Here is a 21,404-nt window from a genome sequence, read left to right as displayed (position 1 = left end):
TCCAATAAGTGTATGTCATCAATGCATTTTAATTGTTACTGACATACTCACCATGATTATTTTACTATTTTTTATGGGAAATGCAAATGTTCATCACATTGGTTTCATCTCCTACTAATATAATTTGTGCTAAAATATGTCTAGTAATGAAACTAAGGTTCTACTTTAAAATGCAGCATACGACTATCAATACTCTGAGACTTCTAGCAATTGTCTTGATAAGTGGCATTGATTAAGAAAACTCCTCTATATTAATAATAACCTCCATGTCCTAGGCATTCTCCATATTATGGAAGACAGTGACCTTTCCTTAGTGGGTGAATGCCCTTCATGTAACACCTGGGCCTCCAAGATGTCATGAGCAGGCAGTTTATAGCACATAAGGCACTGATAAAACAAGTTAGATGTGGCAAATGCTGCTAGCAGGAGACTGAAGGATGAACTAATGAAATCTCCAAAGTTCATATCCCAACAAGGGTGGACTGAGGAAATAGCCCTTCTATATTGACAGTATAGTGTCAAACACATCATTCTGATAAAGATCCCACATAAGAAGCCAGAGAAACAGTGTAGCAAATTGGACATTTGTTTTATATAGACCCTTCAATTAAATGTTGGAACCCTTCCAGTACCAAAAAATTAATCAGAACCTGTTTTCTATAATAATCCCATCTAATCAAAGCATCAGTGAACACAGATGTTCCTCAAAGAATGTATTTAACCCTACTTGGTAAGTTTCTTAAAGATTCATGCTAAATTAATCTAAATAAATGAAATTAATAATAAACACCACATAATTATTTAATGCATCACTGAAGAACACAATGAAGTTCCAAGCTTTTCAAATTATAACTGTGAAACAATACAATATTGCCTACATTATGTTTTGCTTTCTTATTTATAAGTTTGTTGACCAACTCTATCACAGTGTACATATATATGTAAAAAATGTAGCATGTCCAATTTTAAACAGAAACATTCACTTTCAAATGATTCTACAAAATATGTTCACATGAAGATTTAAAGAAATAAAATATTCAATTATTGAGGCTCATACTTCCTTACACACAGTACCCATCAGGGATCTGCTGGGTTGTAATCAGCCAGCCATGAACACTAACTTGCAGTTCTCTAATTCACCATGCATCCTGGATGACAGGTAATTTACTTGTGTAATTCCTCTCCCATTAACTTATTTTCTCATCTAAAGTCAAAAGACATTAGCAAACTCTGAAAAAAAATAAATTTTAAAATAATAAATTTGTTCTTGGACTATTTTAATTTCTTTGCAGTTATTTAAACATTAAAGGAAGGATCTAGGGTTTGCAATATAGGTCACCCTCCATGGAGTGGAATTGGTTAGGTAGTTTGTAACCTCAATCCATAGCTTTATTGAAAATGTTGAAATTATTTTATTTCCATGGCCTAAAGAAGTGAATCTGTTTAATAAAGAGTTTTTTATAGAACCTTCAAAGGAGCAAAATAACCTTGTCTAGGTATTTAAGATTAATGGTTTCAGAGACATATTGAGAGGACACACAAACACAAATACACATACATGGTATTTTGCTGCCTCTACGCTTCTTTATTCATCTTAATTCCATACAAGCAACCTCTGGATTGTAATATAAATAGACCAACATCAGAGCTCACTACACAATGGAAGAAAGCAAGCATATAAACAGATCTCTTGCAGCCCACACCAACCATAGTCCTGCTCCTGTTTCTAGTAATGGCAGTTGCATAGATGAACCTCCATTTTTCATCATGATAGAAGATCATTTCCCATTTTGTTTATGAAATTCTTATTGGTTGATAAATATCTTGTATTATAAATTCAGCATGAACTGCATCTCTGGAGGTGATGATTGCCTAGAAGATCTACCTGTAATACAAATTTACAAATTGATTATAGAACTTTCTCAACTGCAGGGTGAAAAGATCATTGTAGTTTTTAAAATTTTTTTAAAATTTGTTCTTATTTGTTTATATGACAGCAGAATGCATTTTAATTCATATTACACACATATAGCAAATTTTTTCATATCTCTGGTTGTACACATCATAGAGTCACACCATTTGAAAGATGACTGTATTTTTAAGCACACTAGACATTTTGTTTCCTATAGAAAAACTGACACTTCATTACTCTATGTATTATGAGGATGAAATAGTACATAAAAACTCACTTGTATTTCCATTCCAGTAATATGGGACAGGGTGAAGAAGAAGACAATGAAAGACAGGAAGAAAGACCAAAAACATATTTGTTCAGGTATAGCGTCTGAAAGTTTGTTGGCAAAACACAACTCAATTGTTTAAAATTGTATCTACAATTATACACATTGTTTTAGCAATGTTATTTAACAAGTGTTTTTGACTTGCTGTTACATACTGAACATTTGCATAGACAACCATTGTACTGAATCTTCTGCATCTAAAAACATGCAGTTTACAAATCCAACCATGCTAATGTTTTGGAATATGAAGGTAAAACACGACTAAAACTTTAATCCAATTTGCTACTCTATAACCTCATCATCAAAATGTCAAAGCAATCTGGTGTGATTGGGAATGAATAGCACTTTCTGGAAAAGAAAATATTTTCAGAAAGACCATTCACCAGGAATTTCTAATGGAAAAGAGTTTCTTCCTCAATATCATCTAGAATACATTGGGTCTATTTATGTTTGATGTAGACATATATAATCAGAGACTTTGAGAATTGGTGGCTGCCAATTAACTTATCCAGCATATCCCTAACCAAATTTTGTAGCTACATTCTCAAAGTAAATCAGCTTCAAAGTTCAATCACAACTCTCTGATTGTAAGTCCAGAAATTTTTATATATTAAAAACTTGGCAAAGCAACATTTGGTTTGGCAATAATCACTTGAAACTATTTTTTTCCATAAAAAGTCAACTTCTTTCATGAAATTAATGTTTAACAAGTGATGTTAAAAATTATAATCAAGATACAAACATCAGAAAGCTAACAATATCAGATGCCACTGCCGCAGACGCTGATGCTGTGCCCAGAGGTCTCTTCTCTGGGCACGGACTTGGTTACCCTGGACCCTACTTCTGATACTACTTCCATGACCTCTGCCACTGAACCTGAAATCTCCTGTCAACCAACTGCTACCTGCATCGCTACCACCATTGCTAATGCCTCTTATTCTGCTACCGCCACCCTAAGGTTGCCTGGAGGTCTTCTTTCTGGGTGCTGCTGCCCCAGAAGGCACCACTGCCCTGGATGCAACTGAAACTGACACTGCTGCTGACCCCTGAGATCTCCTGGTGATGCTACCCCCACAGTGCCATTGTTGTGGATCTACTTCTTACTACCAACCACCACCACCACTACTGCTGCTACAACGGCCTAGAGGACTGCTTTGGGGGAGACTCCAGGTTTGGTTGCATGTGGCTGCACCCATTTTGGGACAGCAACCAGAACCTGGGGTCTGGGTGCCAGCAGGTTTACAACCACAGGGGCTTCTGTCTGTGGACTCCAGCCAGGACCTGCAGGTCCAGATTTGGAGGAGCCTGGGGTCTTTCTGCTGAGAGTGCTGGTGGCCCTTGTCTTGGTACTGCATTTTGGGATTAGTCCTTTGCATGAGTGTATCCCTAGTGGTCTCTCTGCCGTAGGAGCGGCATTGAGGACTTGGGACTGCAGTGTGCCTGAGCCTGAGGTATCTGAATCCCAGATTGGTGGGATAAAGACTGGGTTTGTGAGGGCTGATCTGGGTTTGGTGATCCCGATAGACATCAGAGAAAGGGCTGAGAAACTGTTGAACACTGACAGACAGTTCAACTTTCCAACAAGGTTTATTTTATTTTATTTTTTAATTTCCTAATCTCTCTACCATATTTGGAACAGGATGTTTTTATGCATCGGTGTGTAGAAGATAATGATACATGAATGGTGTGTTGCATTTTTCTGTATTCTTTAATTTTTTTTCTCTTTGTTAGTATTCTTCCTCTTTCTTGTCTATTTTCTTGGATTTTCTTTCCAACTTTTCTCCAACCAACAGCCAATTTCTGTCAGCTCCTCGTCCACTCTTCCTGTGAATTTTTACTTCTAGTTTCTCTCTTCCTCCCTCACAAATATCACATACTACGCTACCTCTGTTCTCTCATCCAGCATTTGAACTTGTAAACTGTTTTAACAAATTCTCTGTTTGTACTATAGATAGTTATTGAACTCATCATTTTGTTTTAATACGAGAAAGCAGAAGACACCTTAGTGGGAGCTATTAGGTTTAAGGTTATATATTGTATACACTGCATGCTGTTGATATTGGACTCACCATTAAAGGCAAAGTGCTGGAACCTTCAGGGACACTATAGGTCTACAGGGTAGAATTTATGCTACCTTGGATCCATATTTCTAGATGGGGAAACACATCAACAAGATGAAGAAACAAGGGAATAAAGCACCCCAAACAAACCAAGATGCTGCAACAACAGAAGCCACTGATAACAAAGTAGAAGAAATGCACAAGATTGCACATAGTTAAGTTTATATATGAAGTAAAGGATAGTATAAGGAGTGAAATCAAAGAAAAAAATACAGGAAGTGAAAGACCACTTCAATAAAGAGAGATCATGAAAAAAAAGCAGAAATCCTCAAAATGAAGACATCAGTAAACCAAATTATAAATTTAATAGGATGAATCACCAACAGACTAGAGCATTTGGAAGACAGAACCTCAGACAAGGAAGACAAAATATGTAATCTTGAAAGTAGAATTGACCATGCAGAGAAGATGGTAAGAAACCATGAACAGAACATCAAAGAATTATGGGAAATGTGAAAAGACCAAATTTAAGAATTATTGGAATAGATGAAGAAGCAGAGATACAAACCAAAGGAATGCACAATCTTTTCAATGATATAATAGCAGTAAATTTCCCAAACCTAAAGAATGAAATGGAAAATCAAATACAAGAGGCTTACAGGACCCCAAATGTACAAAATTATAGCAGACTTACACCGAGACACATTATAATGAGAATGACCAACACAGAGAATATCAATAAAATCCTAAAGGTTTTGAGAAAAAAATAAAATTATGTATAGGGGGAAACCAATTCTAATCTCAACTGATTTCTCAACCCAGACTCTCAAAGCTAGGAGGTCCAGGAGTAATATATTACAAGTTCTGAAAGAAAATGGATGCCAACCAAGAATTTTTTATCCAGCAAGATTAAGTTTCAGATTTGAATATGAAGTTATAACCTTCCATGATAAACAAAAATTAAAAGAATTCACAACTAGAAAGCCTATAGTACAGAGCAGTCTCAACAGTATATTCCATGATGAAGAATTGGAAAAAAAAAGTGAAAATGAGCAAAGGGAGAAGCTGCAATAAAGGGAAATTCAACCAAAAGAGAAAAATAAGACAAATCAAAAATAAATATATCAAAATAACAAAGAATACAAATCACATGTCACCTTGAATGTTAATGACCTAAACTCATCAATCAAAAGACAGATTGGCAGATTGGATCAAAAAGCAAGACCCAACAATACGCTCTCTTCAAGATACTCACCTCAGGAGCAAAGACATCCACAGGCTGAAGGTGAAAGGATGAGAAATATGGATTGCATACACAAGGAGGGGTTTTCATTCTCATCTCAGATAAAGTAGACTTCAAACCAAAGTTAATCAGAGGAGACAAAAAAGGACATTTCATACTTTTTTAATGGAAGTATATATAAATAGGACATAACAATTATAAATATTTATGCCACAAATAATGGAGCATCTATGTACGTCAAACAAACTCTTCTCAATTTCAAGAGTCAAATAGACCATAATACAATAATACTGGGTGATTTTAACACAGCTCTCTCACTATTGGACAGATCTTCCAAACAAAAACTAAATAAGGAAAGAATAGAACTGAATAACACAATGAGTAATTTAGACTTAACAAAAATATATAGAATTTTTCATCCATCAACTAGCAAATAAACTTTCTTCTCAGCAGTACATGACTCCTTGTCTACAGTAGACCATATCTCATCACAAAGCAACTCTAAGTAAATACAAAAATAAAATAAAGATAATACCCTGCATTCTATCAGATCACAATGAAATGAAATTAGCAATCAATGATAAAATAAAAAATACAAGCTGCTATAACAAATAGAGACTAAATAATACACTATGGAATGATGAATAGATAGAAGAAGAAATCAGGATAAAATTTAAAAAAAATTCTTAGAGGTAAATGATTACACTGATACAGCATAATAAAATATCTGGAACACTATGAAGGCAGTACTAAGAGGAAAGTTTATCACATTGAGTGCACTCATTAAAAGAATAAAAAGTTGGGCTGGGGATGTGGCTCAAGCAGTAGTGCGCTCGCCTGGCATGAGTGTAGCCTGGGTTCGATCCTCAGCACCACATACAAACAAAGATGTTGTGTCCACCGAAACCTAACACTATATCTCAAAGCCCTAGAAAAAGAAAAAAAAATACACCAAAAGCAGTAGAAGACAGGAAATAATTAACATCAGAGCTGAAATCAATGAAATTGAAACAAAAGAAACAATTGAAAAAATTGACAAAACAGGGGCTGGGGTTATAGCTCAGCAGTAGAGTGCTTATCTTGCACATGTAAGGCATTGGATTCGATCTTCAGCACCACATAAAAATAAATAAAGTTATTGTGTCATTCTATAACTATAAAATAAATTTAAAAATATTGACAAAACATAAAGTTGGTTCTCTGAAAAAAATAAATAAAATAGATATACCCCTGGCCATGCTAACAAAGAGAAAATTCAAATTACTAAAATACAAGATGCAGAGGGAAATATCACAATGGACCCATCTGAAATACACAAGATAATTAGAAACTATTTTGAAAATTTATACTCCAATAAAATAGAAAATACTAAAGACATTGACAAATTTCTAGAGACATATGACCTACACAAACTGAATGAGGAGGTCATACACTATTGAAACAGATAAATTTCAAGTAATGAAATACAAAAGCCATCAAAAGCCTACCAATAAAAAAAGGCCCAGTACCAGATGGATTCTCAGCTGAGTTTCAAAGAAGAATTAACACCAATAATCCTCAAAGTATTTCATGAAATTGAAAAAGAGAGAGCCCTTCCGAACTCATTGCATGAAGCAAATATCACCATGATACCAAAACCTAAGACACATCAAGAAAAGAAAACAGCAGACCAGAATCCCTGACAAATATGACAAAAATTACCATTAAAATTCTGGAAAATAGCATAAGAAAACATGTTTAAAAGATAGTGCACCATGATCAAGTAGAATTCATCCCAGGGATACAGGGTTGGTTCAACATAAGAAATCAATAAACATAATTCATCATATTAATAGACTTAAAAGCAAAAATCATATGATCATCTCAATAGATGTAGAATAAGTATTTGACAAAATATAGCACACCTTTATGTTCAAAACACTAGAAAAACTAGGGATAGCAGGAACATACCTCAACATTGTAAAAGCTATATATGCTAATCCCTAGGCCAGCATCATTCTAAATGGAAAAAATTTGAAAGCATTTCCTCTAAAAACTGGAACAAGACAAGGATGTCCTCTTTTAACACTTCTACTCAACATCATCCTTGAAACTCTAGCCAGAACAATTATACAAAAGAAAGAAATTAAAGGGATACAAATAGGTAAAGAAGAACTCAAACTATTACTATTTGCTGATGACAGGATTCTATATCCAAAAGATCAAAAAAATTACACCAGAAAACTTCTAGAACTAATAAATGAATTCAGCAAAGTAGCATGATATAAAATCAACACCCATAAATCAAACGTATCCCTATACATCACTGATGAATCCACTAAAAGAGAAATTACAAAAACTACCCCATTCATAATAACCTCAAAACAACAACAACAACAACAATCTGGTTATCAATCTAACAAAAGAGGTGAAAGACTTCTACAATGAAAACTACAGAACACTAAAAAAAGAAATTGAAGAAAACCTCAGAAGATGGAAAGATATCCCATGTTCCTGGATAGGCAGAATTATTATTGTCAAAATGGCCATACTACCAAAAGCTTTATACATATTCAATGCAATTCCTATTAAAATCCCAATGACATTCTTCATAGAAATAGAAAAAGCAATCATAAAACTTATTTGGAAAAATAAGAGACCCAGAATAGCTAAAGCAATCCTTGGCAAGAAAAGTGAAGCAGGAGGCATCACTATACCAGACCTTAAATTATACAACAGGGCTATAGTAACAAAAATGGCATGGTTTTGGCAGCAACATAGTCTTGTACACCAGTGGTACAGAATAGAGGACAGAGACAAACCCACATAAATACAGTTATGTCATACTAGAAAAGGGTGACAAAAATATTCACTGGAGAAAATATAGCCTAGTCAACAAATGGTGCTGGCAAAACTGGAAATCCTTATGTGCAAAATGAAATTAAACCCCTATCTCTCACACTGCACAAAAAGCAAACCAAAGTGGATCAAATACTTCAGCACTACAACAGAGACCCTGCACCTAAGGAAGAAAAAGGTGGCCCAAATTTTCACCATGTCAGCCTAGGATCTGACTTCCTTAACAAGACTCCTAAAGTACAAGAAGTAAAATCAAGAATCAATAAATAAGATGAACTCAAATTAAAAAGCTCCTTCTCAGCAAAGGAAACACTCAATACCACAAAGAGAGAGCCTACAGATTGGAAGAAAATCTTTACCAAATGCATCTCCAATAAAGGATTAATCTCTAGGTTATATAAAGAACTCCAAGAACTTAACTTCAAGAAAAACAAATAACCCAATCATTAAATGGGCTAAAGAACTGAATAGACACTTCACAGAAGAAGTAATATAATCAATCAACAAATATATGAAAAAGTGTTCAACATCGCTAGCAACTAGAGAAATACAAATCAAAACTACTCTAAGATTTCATCTCACTCCTGCCAGAATGGCAATCATCAAGAATACAGGAAACAATATTTGTTGGTGAGGATGTGGGGAAAAAAAGGTACACCCATACATTGCTAGTGGGACTGCAAATTGGTGAAACCACTATGGAAAGCAGTATGGAGATTCTTCAGAAAACTGGGAATGGAACCACTATTTGACCCGCTATCCCACTCCTCGGTTTATACCCAAATGACTGAAAATCAGCATACTACAGTAATTCAGTCATATCAATGTTATAGCAGTTTAATTCACAGTAGCTAAAGTATAGAACCAACCCATATTTCCCTCAATAGATGAATGAATAAAGAAGATGGAATATTACTCAGCTTTAAAGAAGAGTGAAATTATGGCATTTGCCAGTAAATGGATGGGAGTTGGAGAATATAAGTTGGAGAATATAAATGAAGCCAATCCCACAAAACCAAATGTTTTCTCTAATATGTGGATACTAATGCACAATAAGGCAGAGGGCACTAGGGAAGAATAGCATTACCTTAGATTAGGTAGAGGAAAGTGATGGGAGGGGAAGGGAGGGGATGTGGGGATAGGAAAGATAGTAGAATAAACATACATTATTACCTTATGTATATTTGTGACTACATGACCAATATGATTCTGCAACATTCACACTCAGAAAAATGAAAAGTTATATCCCACCTATGTATGATATATCAAAGTGCATAAATGCATTCTATTATCATGTATAACTAAATAAAAATTAATTTAAAATATGGACTAGAAAAAAATAGAAAGCTAACAATAAATAAAAATGTAACAAAATAGGAAATCTCACTAGTCTTTTAAAACATACTTATTAGATCAATAATTAAATGTTATTTTCCATTTTGAAATTATAAAAAAAAAATATAATCATGAGGGGCTGGGGTGTGGCTCAGAGGTAGAGAGCTCAGCTAGCTCATGTGAGGTGCTAGGTTTGATCCTCAGCACCATATAAAAAATAAAATAAAATAAAGTTATTAAAAAATAATAATAATGGTAACAATACCCAGATATTTAGAAGTTGGTCAGCCTAGTGTATATATATATATATATATATATATATATATATATATATATATACACTGAAGCAGAAGTGTGGATTTAGACACTAGTATTAAAAACTGCTAAAAATTATTATGATTAGAATATATGTGAATTTTTTTACTGATATAACAATCTAAACATAATAAAGTAGAAAAAAGAGAAGACTCTAAACAAATCCTAGAAAATTCACTGGTTATCATGAGGATCTATGGAAACATGTGCAAAATCTCTCAGACTTTGGGGTTTACTTTCTTTTGCTTCAGATATTGTTATAATAAATTTGAATTCCAAATGCTGGTATTATATTTTTTAAAGTGGGGAAATTTACATAGGACTATAATCTGTATATGATTTCAAATGAATGACTATTTTATTTTGAAAACTTTTGTTTATAAAAAGTCTACCATGTAGCATCCATTTCCTTTTTGCTCTAGCTATAGTTGATGAAATTCAAGGATGAAGGGTCTTCTTGCCTTGTCAGACATTGGCCCAGCCTTTGCTATGTTGTATCTACCACTGTGAGCTGGGAACACTTACATTCTCACCTGCTTTTTACCATAACCTGGCGAGTATATCGTGACCCATCTCAACTACTCATGACCCTGGCTCTTTCCTGGATATAATAATAGGAATGAGGGTTAATAGCTAGAAAAAAGGAGTGTTTGAAAAATATAATTAAAATTATATGAGAAGGATGCAGGGTATTTTCACAGGCATCTGAACAATCATTAAAGGAATACTGACAGGTGAAGAAACCCTGTCAAGATGGAAGTGAAGGTGTGTAGGGAAGGGCCAGATGGAGTGAGCATATAGAGGAAAGTGCCCTAGGAGAATTGATCTCACCTAAAGTAGTCACATCTCAGGAAAGGTGTCTCTAACTCTTCTGAAACTGTCTCTCAACTTGGCATCTTTGAGCCATTGCTGCTCTGGGAGTTGGAACATTTTTCTCTTCGAGGAGTTACTCCTACGTTGCTCTACCTTTCCTGTTCTCAGCTTGCTGTTCTGCACGCCTGTGCTGAGGGTCTGCTGTCTACTTATTAAGTAGCTGCCAGCTTGCTTCCTGGACTACAGCCAAGACAACTACGGTGAACCCATGGCCATCAACCAGGCAGCCATGAGCCCAGAATCTGAGACCTCTTGCAGTCCTCCTGCCAATTGCCCTCTGTTCTGAACCTGCCAAGAAATTTACTTTGTTCCCATTGCTCCCTGTGTTCCAGTTCAGACCATCCACCAACATATACCAGATGCCCAAGATTCCAGCTACCAGCTGCCCATGTCTCCCAGTCATGTCTGAATTTTGTGTCTGCTAATGGCTTCCTTTTGATTTATGCCAACCACTGATGAGATAAACAACAGTAGCCAATAACTAATCTTATCACCCAGTAGGTTTAGATCTCTGACCTAAGCACTGGTGGTTTCTAAAGCTTGTCTTCTTATCTAAAGGACCAGCATTTATTTTGGTTAATTACCTGGCAGTAATTTTGGTTAAATTAAAGCACTGACTTTTTTTATTAAAAATATGATCTCATATATCACAGCTTATAAAAATGTGCTAAGTAAACTCTTTTGTACTAGTTATTTCAAGATTCTCCAGGACAGTTCCGTCTCTAGCTCAGGTTTTGCTTGTGTATCTTACAACATGCAAAAAATGGTCTGCTTTAACTCCTAATAAATGTGCTTCCTTGAGCTCTGCACAAATGGTTCTTGTTAATATTCATTTGTTAATTCTACTAAATCTATGATTTTTTAAGTAATGAGAGAGCTCTGTCCACTTGATAAAGTATAGCAAATGTAACCTGAGTTACGTGACTTCTTCATTGTTTCATTAGCAAATATATATTAACTTTCAAAGTTGTGCCAGATACTGCCTTGTCGTGTTTCCTTTGGATTCTACCCTGTGTTGATCTTTCTAAGGTATTTTTATCATTAATATTTTACTCTGGTTATTTATCAATAATACAGCACTCTCGAATCCTCATTATGAGGTTTTCATGGTAGAACTGAAAGGAATTACATCTAGTTCAATGGTGGCTCATAGCCACCAGTCAAGAGGTAGGACTGGCGTTCATTCTACCTTTTTTATCATCCTTGAAGATGTTAGGAGATCAGATCTTGTTGGAGAGCCTCCAGTTGATCTCTATGACTAAAAATAAAACTACTAAGAATACCTGATAGGGTACAGGTGTGGAAGAGCTATCATTGATGGTTTAGTAAAATGTGTGTGCAAATTCCCCAGAATAGCATCAGTTACAGTCCCATAAACCCTTTTACAACTGAGAAAATTATGCTTACACAATTTATTTACAATATGGTATTTCATAACTAATTAATTGCATAAATTACTGAAAAGCATGAATCTTAGCAATTTAAATATAAATGCAAACTGACAAATGTGCAGAGGTTTAAATCCTTCTCAGTACTTTATTTACTAATGCTGGTAAATGAGTCAAATTGACCTGGTTCACAGTGATATCACAATAATTCCACTTAGATTATCTGGTGGTGAATCAATTTTCTATAAAATTTTAAAATTGGAAAATTAGGTTTTTCCTTTTTTTAAGGTAATAGCCTTTAAAACTCAGGAAGAGATTGTAAAGCGCCTACCAATGGCATGTATAGCTGTTATCCATTCTTCACCAACAGAACCACTGAATTGAAACAAATTCTGTGTTCTTCTTCCCTTGAATACTGCCTGATGTGTCCAGAACTTAATAACAATGTAGCTCACCATGAAACCTCATTAACTTACTTCATTTCCTGAAAAATAAAGTATAAGAAAAAATGCCATCAATGATTAGCAGAGGGAGAGGGGAGCTATTGCAGGGTGTCACCTAGGAAGGTGCCTTATCTCCATTGTGCTATGGGCTACATGGGAGCTATTTAGCATTCGAAACCAGCATAGTGACATATGTTTTGTGCACCGAAATTGTCAAAGGAAAAGTTATTCTCATCTTTAACATGGCTTTTCTTGGAAGGTATACTGAGAAATTATACTTTATTCCTAAAATGAACAGATGTATAAAAAAAGTGACTTTAAATAAAACACAAATAGTAATTACTGGGTTCAAAGAAGATTTCATAGTTAGAAAAAATGTCACCATAATAAACTATAAAGTGTGAGACCTACATTTAATTATCTTTAAAAAAGAAGGTAAATTGATTTTCTTTATGTTTTAGATATTTTTGTGTATGGAAGCAGAGATTTAAATGGTGATTTGGGCTTCTGCTTCAAGACAAAATGGAGCAGCAAAACAGGATATATTCTGCCATCTGAAATAATAAAAAATCTAAACACAGTATCTGAAATCCTGAGCTGTTGGGATTGCAGGCATGAGCCACTGCACTCAGTAGCTGGTTGATTAAGTTCTCCAAGATCAGGGTGTGTTGTTAGTTATAATGGACACCTCCCTGTTCAATAAAGAGAATTACAACCTGAGTCACATCATTTTCAGTTTATGTAAAGATCATAAAGTGTGTATATAGTGCTACCAGTATTATAAAGATTCACATAAATGTGGTGTTGAAATACCACATCAGAAACAGATGTGTAGTCAGTGTTTCCTCAAGTCTCAGACGTGGAGAATACTTACCTGAATACAGATCCACAGAAGTGAGCTGTGCGGGATTTTGAGAAATTCTAACTGGGAAATTCAGCTATTTGTACACTCGTGGCTAAGGGAGGGAAGATGCCCCTTTCTCCCCAAACTGCTGCTTAAAGAGGCAGTGTGTGGCAGCATTGTGAAAGGCAGGCCCTGTCCAATTGCCCTTAGGCTGATTGCTGTGAGTGTGCTGGGTGGACAGTGGCCAAGGCCTCTTACGTACCCTTTTTTCATTATATTCAGAAAGATACCAGGGAAGTGGTGCTAACTGTGCCTATGTTTGCATATGAAGTAAGTGAAGCTTGGAAAATTTAGATCTGAGAGAAAAAATAATTACGTAGTACTAAGCTTGTACATGCTGGCTATATTTGCTCTGGCCACAAATGTTATGTCTTCCTGCTTCACCATCCAGAAAGATAACTCTGACTAAGACCTGTGGTCAAGAAAACTGTTCTACATAAGATCTATTATTTTCTTCCGTTGATGTGTAGTACTAGAAGTTTGTTTCCAGGTATACAAGCCCATTTTTCTAAATAATGTAGTTTTAAGATCTAGTTATAGAGCTTAGCAACATAACTAGTCTAAAGCCACATTGCTTCACATTTCTAGGAATTTCTGCTTTCTTTCCACATATAAATATGTTGTAATACTAAATAATCTACAGACAAAAATAAAACATTCGGAAATACTCACTTGTAAATTAAATTATCTTAGTTAAACAATAGGAATTATTTCAAAGGCTTTTTACACATGGAGAATACTTCTTGTAAAATAGTAATAGGAAAACTGGCTATGAGCATAACACTGTCTTTATATTTTCTATATTATACTGAGGTTCACATATCCAAGGAGATATGGCCTCTTTTTTATACAGCATCAATAAAAACACATGCGCTAACACCTTCAGTTTCATGCTAATAAAATATGAAACCATAGTCACACATAGACTCATTGGGTGTGGAGTTTAACAAGGTCACCCTTCTTCTTTGAAAAGTTACACTTGATAATGACATCTGCATGACTTTCTCTGCCATGAATTGGATTTCAACTTTAGGTTAAATATCTGAAGAATGAAACATAAGGTTCAGTTCCCAAATAAAGATTTTTTTTTAATGAGAGAGAGAGAGAGAGAGAGAGAGAGAGAGAGAGAGAGAAATTTTTAATATTTATTTTTTAGTTTTCGGTGGACACAACATCTTTATTTTATTTGTATGTGGTGCTGAGGATCAAACCCAGTACCCAGCTCATGACACCCAGAATGCTACATCCCCAGCCCATAAAGAATTTTTTTAAATATTGACCATAAATGAATTCTTACCAATTATGCAGATTCATTAGCATGGCTTTCAGAACAACTTCTAGAAATTGTCAAGACTGATAAAGGAACACAGTTTATAATAGAGCAGCTGACCTTTATTGTGAAAAAAAAAAAAGAAACAGGGTAGATCACATAGACTTTGGAGTGGTAGTTACTTGATATTATGATATTGGTAATATATTCTTTATAGGTTAGTGGGAGGAGTGCTTGGTTTGTACCTGAATAATACTCTAATGGGATGTCTCACCAATGGTTCTGAAATATGAGCAGGAGGATGGGCTGTGGAGGGAACCCACACCCAGCAGCCAGAATATATAAAGAGTAAGTGCAGCAGGGAGCAACCATACTTCAGCCATTTGCTCCCTGAAATTTAATCAAGGCCTGACATCTATCTCCACCATGTCCAACAACAACTGCAGCTCTGAAAACTACAGCTCTCCCTCCCTTGAGAATTCAGATTGTGCTCCTGTCACCTCAGCCAGTGCTCTCTGCTCCACTGACGTGAGCTGTGGAGAAGCCCTCTGCTCTCCTGGTGGCAACCTGGGCAGCAACGCGCTCCAGGACAAATGCCAGGATCCCTGCAGTGAACACACAAGCTGCCAATCAACCAGCTGTGAGAGGGTTACCTGTAGCCCTTCTGGCTCTTCTCCAGTTGTTTCCAATGTGTCTGCATCTCAGCAAGGAACTAGCTGTCTTCCTATCACATCTTGTGGTTCCAATCTCTGTATTCCAGCATCCAGTGGACAACTTTCGAACTGCTATCTTCCAAGTTACCAGTCCTATGGATACCAACCCCTGCACTACCCGACCTTCAGCCGACCACTGGGTTACTTTGGCTATGATCGTCAGGCATTGAGATATCTGACCTGTGGATGCCAATCTCTCAGCTGCATGTCTGACTGTTACAGACCTATCAACTACACATACAGCAAATTTCAACCATACTCTTCTTCCTTGAGTGGCTGGAGGTACTCTTATTAAAAAGAAAATCATCCAAGTAGCTGGAAACAACCTCTTGCTTAGCGGCTTTGAGAAATCACTCAACTTCATATCAATCAATCTTTTATTCTACAGGCTTATGTTACATTTCCTAATTTTATGCTAAATCTCCTTAATGAGACTTTCTTTTGATTTAGGAGTTGTATCACTTTTACATGACAAAAAAAATCTTAATGATTTTCAACCTGGATAGGCTTAATTTTCTTTAGTTTCTTTCTAATTAAACCACAGCTTGGCATAAACATCATGAGTATCATGTGTTATCATTTATGTGTACCTCATTTTATTGCTAGTTGTTTCTTTAGAATACGTTAACCACTTTGTGCAACTTTGATGATTTGGGGGGAGTTACCTATGAAGAATATTGAAAGTTTCTAAAAGTTAAAAAAAATGATTCATTGCAAGGAACCTATAAAAATAATAAATTACAATGACTAATATGAGATTTTCAGGGTTCATGCACTACATGGCATTAAAATCCTTCAGGTAATAGTAAATTTACCCTCAGCTGGATGCTTCTAATTATAGTAAATTATGTTGTAACAAGTAAGCCCACACATATAATAACAGTTAAAATTCCTTGTTCTTTTAATGTTGGGCAAAGAAAAGAAAAGTAGGGAAGCCCTCAATGAGGTCATTTAGAAATAGTTGAGCAAGATTTGACTAAGATGTGACCACCAATATGGACCTCGAGGTTTCATTCCATTGCAGCTGAGCATGGTAGGTAGCCCAATAGCCTAACCCAGCCACCAACGAGGCTGTTGTATATAACACAAGTTATATCCAGGAAGAAGAGACAAATAGAGAATTGGTAGAACCAGCAGTCACCCAAGTAGCAACTTATCTGAGATACTTATCTGAGATAAAATTGATTAAAAAGAAGAAAATTCCCACCTATTGCTACATTGTAGCTAAGGTTCTGATTTGCAGCTGTACTTCATTTGTTTGACAGAGCTGACATTTAATGCTCTTGCTTTGGATGACCAACACCACAGATTTGTTCACTTGAGGTATTTTTTATTTTAACACTTTTTAAAAATTTTTGGTACCAGGGATTGAATCCAGGGGATCCTGACCACTGAACCACATCCCCAGCCCTTTTTATTATTATTATTATTTTTTATTTTGAGACAGGTTTTCATTAAGATGCTTAGAGCCTCCCTAAATTGCTGAAGCTGGCCTTGAACTTGAAGTCCTCCTGCCTCAACCTTGGGAGACACTGGAATTACACGTGTGAGCCACCACATCTGACTTCAGTTGAGTTTTAAACTTCTGTAATAACTACAGGACTTCAGTCCTCTTTCCTAAAATTAGTAATATTAGGAAATTTACAAATTCCTGTTTTTCAGTTGCTCATTTCAACTTAAAACTGCGCTATTTCATTAATATGACCATTTGCCAAATGAACATGATGTCCATTACCAGGCACTATGGCTTGGTTTTGACCAAATTTGAAATAGATATTCAGTGTGGTAATGAGAGTATGCAGAACAGCTAGTATATGGCAAACATTTCTCTTTCAGGAACACATTAACCCTAATTCCCACCCTCTTCTATGAGCATTTTCATTACATTTTGTAAAAAGGAAAGCTCAGTTCAGAAAAATGAAACAATTTACCCAAGAAAACATATATATACATCTCCATAGCTCCATAACCCCTTCTCTCAACCTCTCTCTCTCTATCCCTCTGTGCATGTGTGTGTCTGTATGCATAGTTTCAGAGCATAGATGAAATTCAAATTCACCTCTGTTCTAGAAACCACATCTTGTTTTATGATCATTTTTTTGATTTTAAAATACTTCAGATTGCCTGTATGCCAGTCTTTCAAGGAAAATTATAGGTGAAAACCATCTGCCATTTATTTAACATTTATGGGGCCTGGCATTTACTAAATAGTAGCCCTCATCTTTCTCATTAATCAAAAGCTTGTTACCATTACTCTGTCTTACAGATGAAGAAACAGGATCAGTGAAATAAATCCTCTTGCTCAAGATCTCATTGCTAGTAATTGAGTTTAAAATTTTGATTCAAAGCAGTATTATTTATCTTACAATATGTACCTGAATGCTAAAATCACTCCATAGACAATGTTGGATATACCAGTGAATTTTGATTGTGTTGTTAGTCCTCAGAGATAAAAGAAAGGGAAAAAAGGCAAAATAGTAACAATATTGAGGTTGAAATTCAACATAATTGGACAGCTTGTTGAGTAAAGGAACAGTAAACATGCTTTAGTGGAGGAAATATGCCACAAACTGTGTCACCCACTCATTTTGACATGATTTCTTTCATTTATGAGCATCAAATATACTTATAGAAAATAAGTAGAGAAGGCATATTTTTATTGTGAAATACTTTTCAGTTTTTTGGACTGTCTATGTTGAAAATCTACAGTCATTATCTGGAACATTCAAACTGTTTTGCTCTGTCTATACATATGGTATCCAAAGCAACTATGTATGTCAAGTAGTTTTTCAGTTTAATGGATACATAAAGTGAGTTAAAGAGATGTTCAAAAAGATGACTCTGTCCTATCATTGCAACATTTAAAAATATTTGTTGGATAACTACTATGTGACCCATAATGGGTTATGTAGTGTGATAGAATCTTGAGCAGCAGAACTGAATCTTGCTCCCATGAACTTGATAGCTCGTAACAATCATTAATCATTAAAGTAAATAACTTAGTATATTTAGTTTATTCAGATAATGAAATATATGAAAACTATTTTGAAGAATGAATTTAAGAATTCCATTTTAGATATCAAATTTGAGTGGCTAATAAAGAAAGAAAATGTTGATGGAGAGATATCAAATAAGTAACTTGGAATAAAAAGTTCTTATCCCAGTATTTTTTAAAAGCTAATTTTATTCATCCATTATTCAAAAATCTCTTATTGATGTCTTACTTTGTTCCAGGAATTGGCAATGAATGACATTGACATCCCCAATAATAAGTAGTTTCTGGTCTCAGTGAGGTAAAATCTTATATGATCAAGTTGCTTTAAGAAAAGAGGTTTGATATCATGTGTGAATGCATTAATTAGTTTGTGAATAAATTTCTACAGAGGAAAGAAAAAAGGAAAGAGCAATGTAGGAAGTAGAGCACTTGTCTTCCTGGTCGGCTCTGGTTGGTGCTATTTGCCTGCTATATGTCTTAGTTGTTTTAAATGTGATGATATACTGTATATTGCTATCAAATTATTGAGTGAGCAAATGAACATTGGTTGCTATGGGTCAGGTTAATTGATGTCTATGTGAAAGAAAAAGAAGTTCCAAATAACAATTTTGGGACATATATGTATACCCACAACAGAGTATATCTAAGATGAGTGAGGAATTGACAGTCGACAAATATCTCCTTCTCTTTTCTGTACAGATCCAAGACAAATAAAGGCTATGAAATTGACTTCCATCTCTTAGATTAACATGGAGAAAATCAAATGGGATGATTAAGATATTATTTATGGATATCAGTAAAGAGATGCACAGGGCATCTCTGAGATAGTATTCTATGACCTGATATGAAAAAAGCAGAGTAATTTGCAGGAAGCACAATAAAGAAGGTTCTCTCATTTGGATCTTAAGTGTCTCTCAAAAGCAGTGATAAAAATTTGATCCTCAACTTGGTGTAATTTAAAGGTAGTGGATTCCTTGAGAGGTGGGTCCTCATGAAAGGTCTTTAGACCATGGGTGGTGTCCCCTTGAAGGAGTTTGTAATAATCTGTCTCCTTCCTCTACCCCTCTCATCACTTGCTGTCCACAAAGTGAGTGGTTTTGCTCTGCCATGTGTTTCCTGCAATGACCATGATATTATGCCTTACCGCATACCCAAAAGCAGTGGGATGAACTTACCAGGAACCAAAGCCTCCAAAACTGTGAGCCAAAATAAATCTTTCCTCTTTATAATTTGATTAGCTCTGGTATGTGTTAACATGTTGGAAAATTAGTGGCCTAGCAAGAGTAGCTTGCAGAAAGTCTTTGAGCTCAGAAAAGCAGGGATTTAAGAAATTCTTAACATTTAAATAAAACTGAACTGTGGGATTTCTGGAAGAGGATAGAAAAGCTTGTTGTTGCCAGATCCTGGAGATCTTATGAAGCATATTCAAGAGTTTGGCCTTTATCATTCAGACTGCAGGAGTCATAGAAATCTGTGTTTGCAAAAAAAGCTGAATAAAAATATGGAAATATTACAAAAAATTCTAAATAAGATTTAGCATGTGAACCAACTACTATGTGAGAATGAAAACATCATGAACTCTCAGATGTGATTTTCACTATTTTATATTAATTTCATTGTTCCTGGCACCAATTATCTCTACCAAAGAATATAATTTCTTGGTAGTTTCTTGATCTCTGATAAGTGAACCAGGCAACTAAAGAAATATATATTAGTAGTAGAGAATTGATGGCCTACTGAGAGGGAAAGACATCATAATTGGAATTTTTAAAATTATAAATTGGAACACACATCAGATAGGTGTGTGTCTTGAGCATCCCCTGAATTTTCATCAATATGTGATACATTGATTGATGATACCAGGCTTCTGAAGTTATGTGTCCTGTATGTAACTTGCCTGTTCATTAGTTATGATTAATGATGGGACCATGTTTAATTTGATAACTTTATTACCTATGGTATCCTACAAGATGCATTCCTTTAACAGTTAGAGAAACCAAATCTATTTTCACTAAGGTCTGAAAAGAAATATTTTAGTTTTCTTTTTGAAACCCATGTGCAGCAAGCCTGCATGCTGAGGAAGAGATTTTATATACCAGTTGGTTATCACTTGTTTTCAAATTTTACAAAGAACCAAGAAATGAAAAGGAACTTAAGCTAAAACATGAGGAATTCAAGTGAGGCACACACACACAACCTCCTCTAGTTGGGAGTTATCAAGCTGAGAAAAGGAATCTCCTTTGGAAGCACATAAGAGTTTGAAAGATTCTATTTATCTAGAGTACTTAAAGTTCTTAGAAAATATGGGAAAATGTCAGATAGACTTTGCAAACTTATCTCAACCCTCAATGACTCTAATCTCTTCAGTTATTTTCTACTGGTAACAGGATGCACACTGATGTGAAGCGATCTGAAGTCTTGAGAAGAAATTGAAACAGACTTTCAAAATTCCCAATGTGAAATGTCAAACATCCCTTTTACAACAGTTTGAAACCAAAAAGTTGAAATTCACAGGGGGGAACCTTACATCATATTTGCACCATATGTCATTTTTTGGTGACATTTAAAAAATTAATAAATAAAAATATATCAAAATAGCAGACATGTTCTGCTTCCATCCGTCACACAAGCCTGACTAGAGATACTGCTGTTACATATAATCAAGAGAATCTGGAATATAGGAGAGGCTAATCAATCAGGCTGACTGATAGCATTCTAAAATCAATGCAGAAACCTTCTATATATGTTGCATATAAAAATGTGACTGTAACTAAGAAAAAGAGAAGG

General features: G+C 35.2%; 1 protein-coding gene and 1 long non-coding RNA gene across 2 annotated transcripts; one reads left to right on the top strand and one right to left on the bottom strand.

Moving 5' to 3' along the window:
* Nucleotides 1-1,562: 1,562 nt before the first annotated feature.
* Nucleotides 1,563-13,645, bottom strand: LOC144375906 (uncharacterized). The gene is made up of 2 exons (XR_013435757.1): nt 12,624-13,645; nt 1,563-1,885 (listed from the first exon to the last, which is right to left on the bottom strand). It is a non-coding gene; the product is annotated as an uncharacterized LOC144375906 (long non-coding RNA).
* Nucleotides 13,646-15,335: 1,690 nt separating this feature from the next.
* On the top strand, nt 15,336-15,917 carry LOC101967946 (keratin-associated protein 26-1). Its single transcript, XM_005323627.3, has one exon. It carries the CDS (start codon nt 15,336-15,338, stop codon nt 15,915-15,917), a length of 582 nt encoding a protein of 193 aa, XP_005323684.2.
* The last annotated feature ends 5,487 nt before the right edge of the window (nt 15,918-21,404 follow it).

Source organism: Ictidomys tridecemlineatus, chromosome 3 (genome assembly GCF_052094955.1).
Source record: "Ictidomys tridecemlineatus isolate mIctTri1 chromosome 3, mIctTri1.hap1, whole genome shotgun sequence".
Lineage (NCBI taxonomy): Eukaryota > Metazoa > Chordata > Mammalia > Rodentia > Sciuridae > Ictidomys > Ictidomys tridecemlineatus.
The sequence above is the reverse complement of the archived record's forward strand: the minus strand, read 5'-3'. Positions and strand labels throughout refer to the sequence as shown.